At 32.4% G+C, this 14156-nt stretch overlaps 2 protein-coding genes across 2 annotated transcripts; both read right to left on the bottom strand.

The window, feature by feature from the left end:
• Positions 1-2160: 2160 nt before the first annotated feature.
• LOC139492620 (uncharacterized) lies at positions 2161-5149 on the bottom strand. Its single transcript, XM_071280771.1, has one exon. The coding sequence runs from the start codon at positions 5051-5053 to the stop codon at positions 2279-2281; it is 2775 nt and encodes a 924-aa protein (XP_071136872.1). The 5' UTR covers positions 5054-5149; the 3' UTR covers positions 2161-2278.
• Positions 5150-12026: 6877 nt separating this feature from the next.
• On the bottom strand, positions 12027-14156 carry LOC139492610 (GTPase IMAP family member 4-like). Its single transcript, XM_071280763.1, has 2 exons — positions 14052-14156; positions 12027-13238 (listed from the first exon to the last, which is right to left on the bottom strand). The coding sequence occupies exon 2, from the start codon at positions 13229-13231 to the stop codon at positions 12347-12349; it is 885 nt and encodes a 294-aa protein (XP_071136864.1). The 5' UTR covers positions 13232-13238; positions 14052-14156; the 3' UTR covers positions 12027-12346.

Genomic DNA, 14156 nt, shown 5'->3' with positions numbered 1-14156 from the left:
TCCCACTTCTCTGTTCTGCCTGGACTGATAGTTTGTGAAATGGACTGTACAATCAGAATACAAAATATTAATAAGATTCCATAGAAATACACAGAAGCCGCTTGTTGTCTCATTTTGAACACACAACTTTTGTAGTATTTTCAAATTCTACGTAATAAGATTTTTTAAAAATGTAGTTGTTATACTTTATAACGGATATCATAAAGTTTTAAATTTCCGTTTGCACTCATGTATTGGTGAATACTTTCTAATGTTAGTTTATGATAACATAACTATAAAACTATAAGAGGACATAAACCTTATAGGTTGTTTGTGCGCTAACAAGTATACATGTTAAAAACGCCAAAATAATTGCACAAGGAAGTAATGCATGAACACGATATCTCATTTCCATGCGATTACACTGACTTCTTTATCAGAATAAAAAAAAAGAATACAGAAACCTTCCTTTACGAATTTGTATCTCAATTACAGCACGCATATAAAAGTGTGTAAACATTTTTGTATAAAGGTCTATTCGATATCAGAGGCATCAGTTGTCATTGATATCTTCCTTTTGACACTCCAGTAATTTTATCCGTCGATCTAGACGGGACGCGGAAGAAAGGTTTCAATGTTCCAAGGTCGTTGAAATCACCGATACCATTTGAAGAAAAATGTTGGTATAGCTATCATAAACGATAAGTGATAATAGATTTAAACATTGATTTTTCTTAAATTTGAAAAGGATTTTATTTTCTGAAATCTCCAGTTTATGATTTCATAAACATACATGTATATTATTTAAGTATAGTAGTTTTGTTTTCTACTAGAGCAAAACTTTTATTTGTTTAAAATTAAACATCTATGTTTAAGGGGAACTAAAATTATAATAGAAGGTATATCCGCCATTTAGAACTCTTGGTTGTATATCTGAATTCCCTATGAGCAGCGATCCTCTGTTAAGGAAATCATGATTGGAAAGACAGGCCATTTAATATCGTATCAAGTTGGAGATATATACTCCATGATATGCAGGCGCTGTTGGCATGTTAACAATTGGGAATCAGAAATAATCTCTTTTGTCGTAAAGTTTTGTTCTTATTGTCAAGATTTAGATGTAAATCAAGATGTGAGGCAGACTATTTGTTTGATCTTTTTTTTCAAGTTCGATTTGGTAACACATTTCTTATATAGATATAGACCCTATTTCGTTATCTCCATAAGAAAACTTTTATACATCGGTGTTAATTCTCTAGTAAGATAACGAAATCCGAGGTCTATATTTTGAATAGATTGATGTGGTAAATGTGTTCAACATCGTCACCAAACTTTGAATTATTTAGCTAGAGAACATAACTTTGATATTGCGGAAAGTGAAGTTAAGGGATAACGCCAGCCTCTTTTTCATTCTTCCAAGGACTCTCAGCCTCATATGAATCAAGAAATCTACAGAAGATAATTGTTGACGGAGGGAAATAGATGAATTGTTTTCACACTCAAGCTGGCTACTATGCAGCTATCCCATCAAACCTCAAATAAAGGACTTCACAAATACAGTCCTCCTATCTTAACTTACTTCAAGAAATTGACAATGAGGGTTGATTGAGAACAACCATCGCGACAAAATAGATTATATCAGCTTTCCTATTGTAAACTTTACATTTTGTGACCGTTACGGAATATTTGTTTCACTTATGACCATGACTATGTCTACGATCACGTCCTCTTATCATCGGTTGTTTGAACATCCCACCTTTTTTCTTGGTTTGGTCTTTTTGCTATTTTCCTTCATCTGCAACGCTTAAATCTTTGTTGTCTATTTTCAGGTAAAATGTTTAGATGTTTCTGGCTATTGTTGAAGATGGTATGTCGACCTCTTGTTGGTTTTGGGTTACAGGTTTGAAGATGATTCTTCTAGTAATTTAAAGTTGTTTTTTATTGTTGTAAATTTAGCCTCAAACTTTATACACACAAAAAAGGGGATCCTAAAGTTGACTATCACATATGTGGGTGGATGGTCAGGGGCTTGTTTCTCAGAACTGAAATACTGATTCGGCAAATTAAATTCATATGACTTTTCATCGATTTCTTTTTTCATTCTTTGAATTACTTTGTGATTAAGTATATTCATTTGTCCTATATTTCAAAGGATGATAGATTTAAAAACAACTATTGTGCTTCATATGAGAAATTTATGTTAGACAGTTCACAGTACAATAAAAAAAAAACAATATCATTTCTTGGTATGCAACACGTAACATGCTACATTTATGCAAATTAATTATATCTATTATGGTTATACTACAAATTCATCATAAATCAGAATATCTACTTTGTCAGTAAATTCCTTCTTTATGATTGGCTTAATTTCTTCCAGCATGATATCATTGTCTTTTGATTTAATTTCATCATCAGTTGCATCTTCAATAGTTTTAATACCATTGTCATCCACAACTTTTGTCGGAATCAACTTCTTTGGATAACTGTCAATTCTAATATCAGAAACTTCCCAGTTCTGTTGATATTCTTCAATTTTTCGTTGAAATTTACTTTTGAAACTCAGATTATTAGGGTCAACAGTGACAGGTTCTGGTTGCTTGAACAAAACCCACCTTAGGATATAAGGTAAGAATCCACCGGCTAGGGTAGCAAACATTTGATTGGTTGCTGATATTCCATATTCATCTCCAAATGCTAAAATAACAATGACAACGAAGAACAGGAAAACACAGATGATAATAAAGCGTTGCATTGCACGAAGAAGGCTAGCTACCAAAGGTCCCGGAACTCCTGCTTGATCCAAATAGCATGTATCAAAGAAAAACTTAGATGTTATGTATGGTGTGTCATTTTTATCCAGAAATAAAACCAACCGATTAATTTTCCATTTAAGCTTGTCATTTGTGACTGTCAGATGTACTGGCTGGTCATCACTACCCTTTGTATCATTCAGACTGGCTTGGAAGGCTGTATTTTTTTGATCTACGTCACCTCGCATGCTGATATTTTCTACCTTTTCTCTCATTTTATCCACTAGATAGCCATTTAAGAATTTGTTAAAGGCTAAATACTCTACTGTGACGGTAGTAAAACAGTCACGCGCATAAAATCCAAGAAGAAATACTAAAGATAGATACTTCAGTGTATACGCAGAGTTTATTATTACTCCGATAAGTGTGTACATTACAATTTCAACTAAGAACACGATGCATTCCATAGCCAGAAGTACAAAAGATGAAATTGTCAACAAACATGCAAAAATTACAATCAGCTGTAAAATTTTGTTTTTAACGGATAGTTTTTCGGGACGTTCGATTGATTCCTGACTAGTTAAAATATCCATTCGGAAAACTTTGTGTATATAGCGCCAAAGTTGTATCGATTTAAGACAACATCTTTCTGTAAGACCATTACGTCCATAAGGTAGAAAATATGCCACGAAGTAAATGACAAGTCTCACAAGGACGTTTATTGTTGGAAAACAATAAAATGCAACTGTTAAAATGACTATCGGAATAGCGGGAATATAGTAAATCCAGGCAAAGAAGATTCCAAATATACCACAATGCTTAAATGGTTGAAGTAAAATTTGTACAGACCATCCAATAGCACTTCTTTTAGATATTTCACGCATGTCTCGTAGACATTTTCGCATGACTCTCTGAAGGGTCTGTTTGACTTGTCCACTAATTATTCCGAATAGAAGTACATCCACAACAAAAATACAGTAGCAGACAATGAAAGTCGTGTGAATTGGAGTGAGGTACCACGTAAGATTGCCAGTATAAGTCAGACCTAAATTCCGTTGAGATGCTGCATCTTGTCTCTGCTTTCGTTCGGATTCTTCGTATTCAAAAAAGAAATGTAAACGAACAATCCAAACTTTTCCAATTAGTATGTACATAAGAAGCTGCATCAGTGTTCTCAGCATTTTATACCAAGGAAAAACACGATTGCAAGGTTTACAAGGTCCAAAAACATTACTTTCACAACAATCCTTCATCGAAGGTTTCTTTCGGATTTCACAATTAACTAAAGCTGAATGTAAAGATTCGAATAAACCTACGGGTACACGATTTGATGGCAGAAGTCGGGCCATTTCAGTGACGATGTCGATTTTTCGTACAGATACCGTGTATGTTACATCAGTACATAGACTTTCAATAGTCTTCTTGAACTCGGTCATTTTATCAAAATAAGAAATAGGAAAATTATGCTGTTCTTCCGACTTTGTAGACGATTTTCTCACTGTCAATGTTACTGGCTCATTAAGTTCGTGTTCATATGACGTTGTTTCAAATTTCTTTTTGTAGAATTTAGAAGGTATTACCAATGGACTGAACATGACGGCAAAAAAGTTCATCAGAAATATACAGATAAATAAAATAGTAAGATATCTGTCTGATTTTAATTCTTGACATTCAGTTTGGCCACTTAAGGTTTTATGGCAGCAGACATAATAAAATATCGCCTTACCATTACGTGGTGCTATATTAAGATTACAAACATGTTCCGTTTCCTTTAAAGTCTCCATTGTTGCTGACGTGTTAGAACTCGGCGTCTTAAATTTGTGCAATAAGAATTCTCCTAGAGCATCAGATACAACTGTTGCATTATACTGCGTCAGACAGTTCAACGGTATTTGTTTCACAGAAACTTCAATTCTTTCCCTTCCAAGACTAAGGGATGTCAATGAAAATACCTCGTATTGTGGGCGAAGTAAAAGAAGACTTCTTCCATGCCTGCCTACGGTCCAAACCCAGGATAATGGTCTGTAAATAGAGCTTTGCTTCTCTTCGTGTAAAGTTCCGGTGAAGTTCTGAAATTTGAAGTAGATGTATATAACTTTTGCACCGTCCTCTGCCATTTTATCCACTTTGTAAGCAATGTTTTGATCAACAGGTGTAAGCAGACAGCTTCCCGGTAAACCTGTAAATGAATAATCATCATACAAATCTATTGTTGTATTTTGTTTCAATGTTTTTGAAGTGGATTGTGCAATAAACACACAAAATATCAAAACAATTCCACAATGATAGGACGCATCCACTTGTTTTATCATGTTGGTCATTCACTTTATCAAAACCAAATAACAAAATAGCCTGTAAATTTGTTTGTTTTATACGGAGTGACCTATAAACGTCGAACTTTGTTGTTGTGCTTTAAATATTACGTGTACGATTAACGGAGCATTTAAAACCATATTTTCTTTTCATAAATTCTAAATCAACCGTTCATAAGCCCATAAAATTGGAAATTTGAATTTTAAAGTTTTAAAGTTTTATATAGGACACCATAAAGAATCTGGAAAAAATATATATATTACAACTCATCATATTTATTTACAGACAACTCTATAAATTGAACAAAAGTGTATTCCTTTCCATTAATTTATGTGTCAAACATAAATGGCAAAATGACAAACAATTGGAAAATAAAAAGCACAAATATTTCCGCATTTAATAATCAGGATAATCAAATCAATAAAAGGTACGGTTTATAAATATTTTTATCGCTGAGTCGTCGTTTTCTAGCGATATCAAAGATTGTAGGTGAAACGTGGACAATTAAGCGGTTTATGTTCACTTTGAATTTTCAAAAACGGGGAGGAGGTGATTTCACGATTTATATAGAAAAATGTAGCATAAAATTGATCAAATTGTTTAGTGAAAATTAACAAAAACCTGGAAATTACGTCCCATTTTCAAATTCTGGAATTCGCCGCTGTTTAGAGCTAGATATTTTCTGGAAATAAATAATGTTAAAGAAAAAAATTATACCATGAGTTGAACAGCATGCACTCAAAAAGATGCTCACATAAACATATGCATGTAGTAAATATATGTTCAAATATATATCTCGATTTCATATAATAATAAAGTAAAAAATGCAACAAAATAAAAATAATTTGGCATATTTTCATACCATACTTTTCTATGTTGTGATGTCATACTATTGTTTCAAAAAAAGGGAGAAAGTTTGGTACCATTAAAATATTTAATCCCGCTACAAATGTTTGCACCTGTACTAAGTCAGGAATCTGATGTACTGTTTATGTAGTTCATACGTGTTTCTCGTTTTTATATGGATTAGACCGTTGGTTTTCCCGTTTGAATGGTTTTACCTTAGTAATTTTTGGGGCCCTTTAAAGCTTGCTGTTCGATGTGAGCCAAGGGTCCGCGTTGAAGGCCGTACCTTGACCTATAATGGTTTACTTTTATAAATTGTTATTTGGATGGAGAGTTGTCTCATTGGCACTCTTACCACATCTTCCTATATCTATATAGATATTTCAAAAAATGACCTTGTACTAATGTTAGAAGTAAAACAAAATATGAACCAGTACAATTAGTCAGGTAAAAGGTTGATATTTGGCCTTATGAGACACTTTAATTAATTGTACACTCATGTTTTTTTCTCTTTCAGTTGTCATTTGTTAATCTGGACGCTCCTTAAGAAGAAGATAAATAGTTTTATATGTAAAAACATCTTTTATTTATATTTGTCACCATGTTTCAAACGTGACTTACTTATATGACGCGAACAGTACTGTTTAGTTTTTGCAATGGTGTCGTTGAGTATTGTATTGGTAACAGTAAAATCAACGTCATGCAAATATGTGTAAGAAGATGTGGTATAAGTGCCAATGAGACAATTAACTCTCCATCCAAGTCACAATATGTGAAAGGAAACCATTTTAAGTCAAAGTGAAATCCAAGTAAAACTAAAATGTACAATCTAAGATGTATTTGGTATTTTTTGGCACTATAAATCCTATTATTCCTATTAGAAATTCTGAAAATATGTTGTAATTTGTACTTTTCTATGTTTACCCATTAAATTAATCTTCAATATAAGCAATGGATAAACACACCTTCCATTAGATCAAAACTTACATAATATATAGTTTAAAAAAACCATACATTTTTACAATTTCAAAAAAGTTAGTTGTTAGTACCTGTGTACGAATACTAATATTTCTTCGACATTCTTGTTAAAAATTTACTAGACAGATATATCCACATTCCTTCATTTCCAGTCAATCTACTCCAAAAATAGCCTGACCTAGAACTAATTGCAACCAAAATCTTTGAGTATTTATTTTACTAGTTTAAGGTACTTTTATTCACACATTTAAAATCGCCATCAATCAACCAAGGCATTTCATAACTTTTTGGAAGAGAGAAAAAGAGCAAAAACGTGAAAAACTGTAAATAACATGCTCAACACTCTTCTATCAAAATATACGCGGAATTGTTTCCTTATTAAGAAATAAACGTTGCTGTCCTCGCTACCAAAACTATTATCAATATTATTGTAATTTTGGGTGAAAAAAGTCTTTTAGTTCAAAAGACAGACAGTCACTCAAGTGTAGAAGTTAGTCAGTGTCCTCTTTCATTGTTTAATTTTCAGTGACCTCCTTCATTATTTATTTTCAATAATTATTTTGCCAAAAAGTGGATGGGAGGAGGTGCTTTTTATAATTGACGTATACCATACTCCCCTTACATTTATATTACAATATAAATTGGTACTCAAAACGACGAATATACTTCTATCTATAATAAATTTGACTTGAACTGTAGTTGAAGGACGCCTCTGGGTAAGGGAGTTTCTCGCTGCATTTGCCACATATTGGTGGCCTTCGGCTTTTGTCTGCTCTTTGGTCGGGTTGTTGTCTTTGACACATTCCCCATTTCCATTGTCAATTTTGTCAATGTTTCATTGACTTGTTTGACAGTATTTCACGCGAGTCTTGCACAAACACAAAATTTTAATCCTGTTATCTATGATGAGTTTATTATCATACAATCTATAAGAACATTACTGTATGAGATTAGAAATTCCTTATTTGATAAATTTCGGATAGCGAAATACCAAAGATGTCTTCATTCAAAGGTTGAATAATTTTCTGATAAAAAATAAACCAAAGATAACACTGATTAAGATATGTATATACGACAAAAGTTAACTATTCTTTATAAAAAAAGGTTAATGGTCAACTCCTTTTTACTTGTAGCGATAGTTGATATATGTTTGTAATTAGTCAACAGTTTATTTACTTGTAACATTTACATTGAGGATTATGTATGGACAGGTGATTTGTTATTAGTCTAGATTATGAAAACAAAAGATATACTAGTATAACATGAGGGTATCCAAATTGTACCTTTTTGACAGTTTTTCACCTATGTCCAGATAAAAGCTTCCATTCTGTGTTTTATAGATTTATCTTTATTTACATTATAGTCCCACCAATTTAATTTAAAATCCATATTAAATTATAGACCTCCAAACGACACATTATTTTGTAATTAGGAATACTCAAATTTCATCAATGCTTAAATCTACTTCCGTAAAATAAAATAACTGATGTAGTTTGTTTCATTACGTCAAATGTCATAAGAAAAATTAGACAATAAGTCCATGCTAACTATTCATTTTAAAGAAATGGATGCCTGTATCACATTTTAATTGCTTATTTTCAAAAGTTTAAGACGTTGCCGTAGATTTTATCTTTGGGGTAAATACGTCATCTGTGGATATATATATATTATGAACGTTTTGTGTATATTTGAATATATTTAGCTATGTCCAAAAAACGTGCTTAATGTCAAATAATAATAATACAAATTATAAATTTCTTTATGAAAACTTGCAAGATTTACACTGTTATTTTGATAAATGAGTGCTGTTTGGGTACTTAGTGAAAATTGGGTTCTGTAACGTTATGAATAAATCGTTGCATAGTCTCCTTGATAAATGAGATATCCTATCTTTAATATGTTATTTACGGTTTAGACTCAAACACTTGCTCGTAGCTTGTTAGTTGTCTAATTGGCAAACACACCGTATCTTCTTTTTTTCATATATACAACGAATTTCAAAATATCTTTTCATCTTTGAAATGGTATATAAGTGAAACTGATTATGGTGAATGAAAGCAATATATGTACATATAGAAATACACACTCCTCACTGGGGTAAAGCTGATGACCGTAACTGCATTCACGGTCATCCCAAGATGTCGGATGAAAAATTAGGTCATTTTCTGTATTGTCTGTTAAAGTGTTTCTATATCATTTTCTTTACAAATCATACATTGAAACGATGTAAATTTATAAAAGAATCACTCAGAAATCACTAATTACTTCCGAGAAATGTGCATGAAACGGGAAATTCGATTTGAAAAAATCGCCAAGATGACCGTAAATCACAATCGAGATGACCGTAACAGAATCAGAGATTCATAACAAGGCTGACCGTAACTGCTTTTAAGATGACCGTAATTTGTAAATGATGACCGTAACTTTTAAAGGATGACCCTCAATTCTAAGAAATATCCGTATTTATATAACTATCGTTTTATATCAAATGATTAATCGTGTTGGTATACACAGAGACATATATACACATATGTCTCTGGTATACACATATTAATATGAGAGTTTTATCCTATAGGTAGAAGAAAATAAGACGTGCTTCAAATGCAAAGATTACCATATGTATCTTTTTTACAGTAGAGGGTTTAATTTTTAAAATGAATTTGACAAAAGACATGCAAATGAACAGGAAGGGAAAAAATGCTACAAAAGCGCGATAAAATGACACCTTACAAGCATAATGAAAAAAATGCGGTGCACAGCCTTCAACTGCTCGACAAAAGATTTTTTTTGGTTTCTGGGATTCCTTTAAAAGACATATAATAAATACACATTTTTAAAAATGCCAAAAATTTGCATGTACACCCATTGATATTATATCGTCTTTCATTTTGTCATGCAAATAAAATAACAGAAACATTTTGAAAATATCATTCGAATAAACTAGTGAAGGTGAGCTACAGCAAAGTAGACCCTTAAAATAGTATTGTACGAAAAGCGTATCACAAGGCGGAACGTTGTCAATTTGTATATATACAGAAATGTTATTCATACAGTCAGGATTCTACTTCTTCAAAATTATCTCCCCATTACGCCAGCTCAGGCTCACAATCGTAGAAATGGAAGCCATTGTAGGGATGACGCTCTGCCAATTTTGCTTTAGAAAACTGATAAATTTATCCACATAGCACCATTACGATCGATCGTTATATGTCAGTTATATTTTAAAAGACAAATGTATCTACTAGCTAATGAGCATTAGTTAATGATCTTGTCTGCATTGATTCAACTTAAAAATATTGTCTGTTCGGATGTCAGATGGAATTTTTAAAAATTCTTAAGCATTTAAAAAAATTCTAATTAAATATTTCGTGGAAGGGCAGACTAAACATTTTCAGTATTTGAAGATTATAAACCCTAGTTATCACACACAAGAAAATCATATATTTTCGAAGATATCCATTTTCATCATCCAAATTAAAAGACTGTCGTCAAGTACTTTTAGAAAAAAAAGCTATTCGAACACACCTACTCTGTTTTTGTTATTCTTTAGAAAGGTATCTCACTTGACCCATATATTTCATCTTTTCGAACTGTCATTTTTTACGTTATAAAGTCAACCTGTAGATTTGATATATAATAATGATAGAATCTGAAGCGAGATGCTATATAAAATACTCTTGCTTTGTACGTTTTAAAGACAAAATATACACCCCAAACATGCCCTAACATAAAAAGGTGCACTCGATTTTTCTCGTTTCGATACAATCGTTACCTGTTTTGGGGAATTTTTTCTTGATTCACATAATGGAAAGACAGACACGAAAATTTCTGAACTTAAAGATTGATATGTTCTCCGTCCGTGATAAAAAAAAATCGGAGGTTATGCATTTTCTACATCCAACTTATAGATACTATATATAAAAAAGAAGATGTGGTATTATTGCCAATGAGACAACTATCCAGAAAAGACCAAAATGACACAAACATTAACAACTATAGGTAACCGTAAGGCCTTCAACAATGAGCAAAGCCCATACTGCATAATCAGCTATAAAAGGCCCCGATAAGAACCATGTCGTCGACTTGATATCTTATTGTTTTGCATTACTATGTAATAGATACATTGAAAACAGAGCTTCGATTCTTTTGTTCTATTTCAAAAGTGTTTCCGCCTGCATATATCAAGACAAATTAAGATTTTAATCTGCTTCCTCTGGAACCATACACATGGGCTCGATTACCAAATATTCGTATGCATTATTAATGTTTTTAATGCTCAATTTATTGGCATTATGTTTTTCTGGTCTGTGCGTACGTTCGTCCGTTCGTCTGTTTGTTTGTCCGTTTGTCCAGCTTCAAGTTAAATAAAATTGAAACTTAGTACACATTTTCCCCTATGGTATGATTTTTTTAATTCTAATGCCAAATTACAGTTTTATCCCATTTTCATAGTCCACTTAACATAGAAAATGATAGTGTAGATGAGGCATCCGTGTACTAGGGACACATTCATGTTTCTTCAAATTTTCGTCGTATCGCTGTCAATTTGTGTTAAAATTTTAACGTCGATATCAATAAATATTTCATTGTTTACGAGAAAAATGCAATTTACGGTCATCCTATACAAGTTACGGTCATCTTTTTACCAATCACGGTCATCCTTGTTTTATGTTACGGTCATCTTGAAAATATTTTGATTATGATTTACGGTCATCTTAACGATTTTTTCAAATCGAATTTCCCGTTTCATGCACATTTCTCGGAAGTAATTAGTGATTTTCGAGTGATTCTTTTATAAATTTACATCGTTTCAATGTATGATTTGTAAAGAAAATGATATAGAAACACTTTAACAGACAATACAGAAACTGACCTAATTTTTTATCCGACATCTTGGGATGACCGTGAATGCAGTTACGGTCATCAGCTTTACCCCAGTGCTCCTGGAGGTTGATTTCATCAAATATTATAACAAACAATGAGGAGAAAAAAATATGTTCAATCATCCATAAATATTTTGATAACAGTTTCAGGAATAGAAACCTCCATGATATTGGTGAATTGAGATACGCTGTAAGATAGACGACATAGTATGGAAGTGACAATGAATGAGATGAGATAGAAGATTCAGTCAAACATTAGTAAACACATTAATATATGAATATCATTTTAATCAGTGAACTCTCATTTCATGAACTTATTTGATAATCTTACATGTTCTTCAAGTTATATATTAAACAGTCAAATATTAAATTATACTAGTTTACAAGTAATCTAGTGAAATGCAATACAGATTCTTAAACACTTATACTTTTTTTAGGTTTGCTATCGAAAAAAATGTTAGACAAATGAATTAAATTACAATTTCATTTAAAACAGTCGATTCAAAGTTGTCTTTCATGCAAGGCTATGTAGAATGTTATTCATTCGAAGCGTGTCTGACAGTATATACTCCGGAGTATAAATCTAGATAAAATTTAAAATCTGAAAATTGACCTAACAAAACTTATCCCTGCATTTAACACGCCTTGTAACCAGTTTTGCTTTTTTGTCTCATCTCGGATATTTTGAATTTCTTGCATTAATTTTTGTTCTCTTTCTTTATATTGTTTTCTTAGGTCATCATCTATTTCTTTTCTCATTTCCTGTTGCATTCTCAGTATTTCTTTTTCTTTTTCCTTTTTGTTCTCCTGTATCTGTTTTTGCAGTTCTAGTTCTGCCTTTTGATAATCTTCATTTGTGTAATGTGAACCTCCATTTTCTCTCACCATTTTTTCAACCATCCCTAGGAGTCTTTGCACTTGGCTGTCGGCGCTGGTTTCCTTCAAGGTATTGTCAAACTCAATGAAACGATTCCCGCATTTACTTAAAAATTCTCTCAAGGGGGGCGTAAGAGAGTCAATGAATCCTTCCATACCTGGATCAAGAGAGTTCTCTGTCCTATCACGTTTCCAATCGTCGAATCGCGTGAATAAAACAATAACATACTTTGTTAAGTTTTCACCAAAATGGGAACAGAAATGATTTACAGTCTCCACATCTTCATTTGTAAAACGGCCAATGGGAACGCATAGAATTATTGCATGCGGGCCTTCACATGTAAGCCAGATGCACTTCTTTATTTCCTGTTGAACATTTTCGTTTTCATTTCTGTTGTCAAACACTCCTGGGGTATCTACCAAGCTAATCTTTTTGCCAAATCTATGTGCATTTCTCAGTTGACAAGTAGTTGTCAGGGACATCGCACCGCTTCCAAAAGGAAATATCTTTTGCCCTAAAATTGTGTTACCAGTCTTACTTTTACCATTTCCAGTTTTCCCAATCAGGACCATTCGTAATTCGTTTTCTGGAGCTTCTGCCATTACTTCTCTGAAATTAAAAAAGGAAGATTAATAGCACTTAAGATTGTTAAAATCTGAAGACGTAAAATCGTTTTACATTCGTATGTAAAGCTATCCCTCCCAGAGTATGAGTCTTTATCAATAGAGTCAGGCTATCTAAATCATGTTTTTGTTAGCAGTTTGTATTTGTTAGTATGTCAGTTATTTCGCAGGAGTCAGTGTGATTTGCTGTACTGTTCTGTATGTTTTGGGTTTCCATTTACCCTTTTAAGTATTACATTACTGGAAGGACGTTATTTTTTTTTTTTGCAAATTGCTGTGATTCAATGCATGTATATGAGTGGTCTAGGCAGTGTTGTCTCGATGAGAAAAAAAAAGTGAGAAAAAAAGGCATAGTTCCAAATACCATTGACTAGCAGGTCAAACAACAGATGTTCTTAAACACTGCTTACTGACATTGCTGGTGCCAAATAAACAGAAAACCAAATGTAACAAAATGGATCCTAATTATCAATTTATTACCAAACAGAAAATAATAAACTTGCGGAAAAAATGGTTTACCACAAACAAAAGGTGCAAATATTGGTACACCATATCCGGATTTGTACAATAAATGTCTCTTGATGTATGTTCGGAATCGAAACGGCATTAGGAAAGCCATATACATTACCTCCATTTAGCATGTTTAGGATAAACTCTTGAATTTTGAAGAGTCGAAATATATTCATGCGTGTGTGTGTGTGTGTGTTTTTACATGCTACTTCATGAGATGTTATATAGTTTAATTAAATATATAAAAATGAAAGTTAGTTTCAATGAATAATTTAAAGATGCACTATACCTTTGATAAAGCAACGCCTTGAATGACCTCTAAGTGTTTAACACATACGTTATTTATACAGATATTTAAGGATTTTCTTCAAAGAGAAAGTAGAATCCCATCAAT

Source organism: Mytilus edulis, chromosome 1, assembly GCF_963676685.1.
Source record: "Mytilus edulis chromosome 1, xbMytEdul2.2, whole genome shotgun sequence".
NCBI classification, from domain to species: Eukaryota; Metazoa; Mollusca; class Bivalvia; order Mytilida; family Mytilidae; genus Mytilus; species Mytilus edulis.
This window is presented reverse-complemented; position numbering and strand designations above follow the sequence as displayed.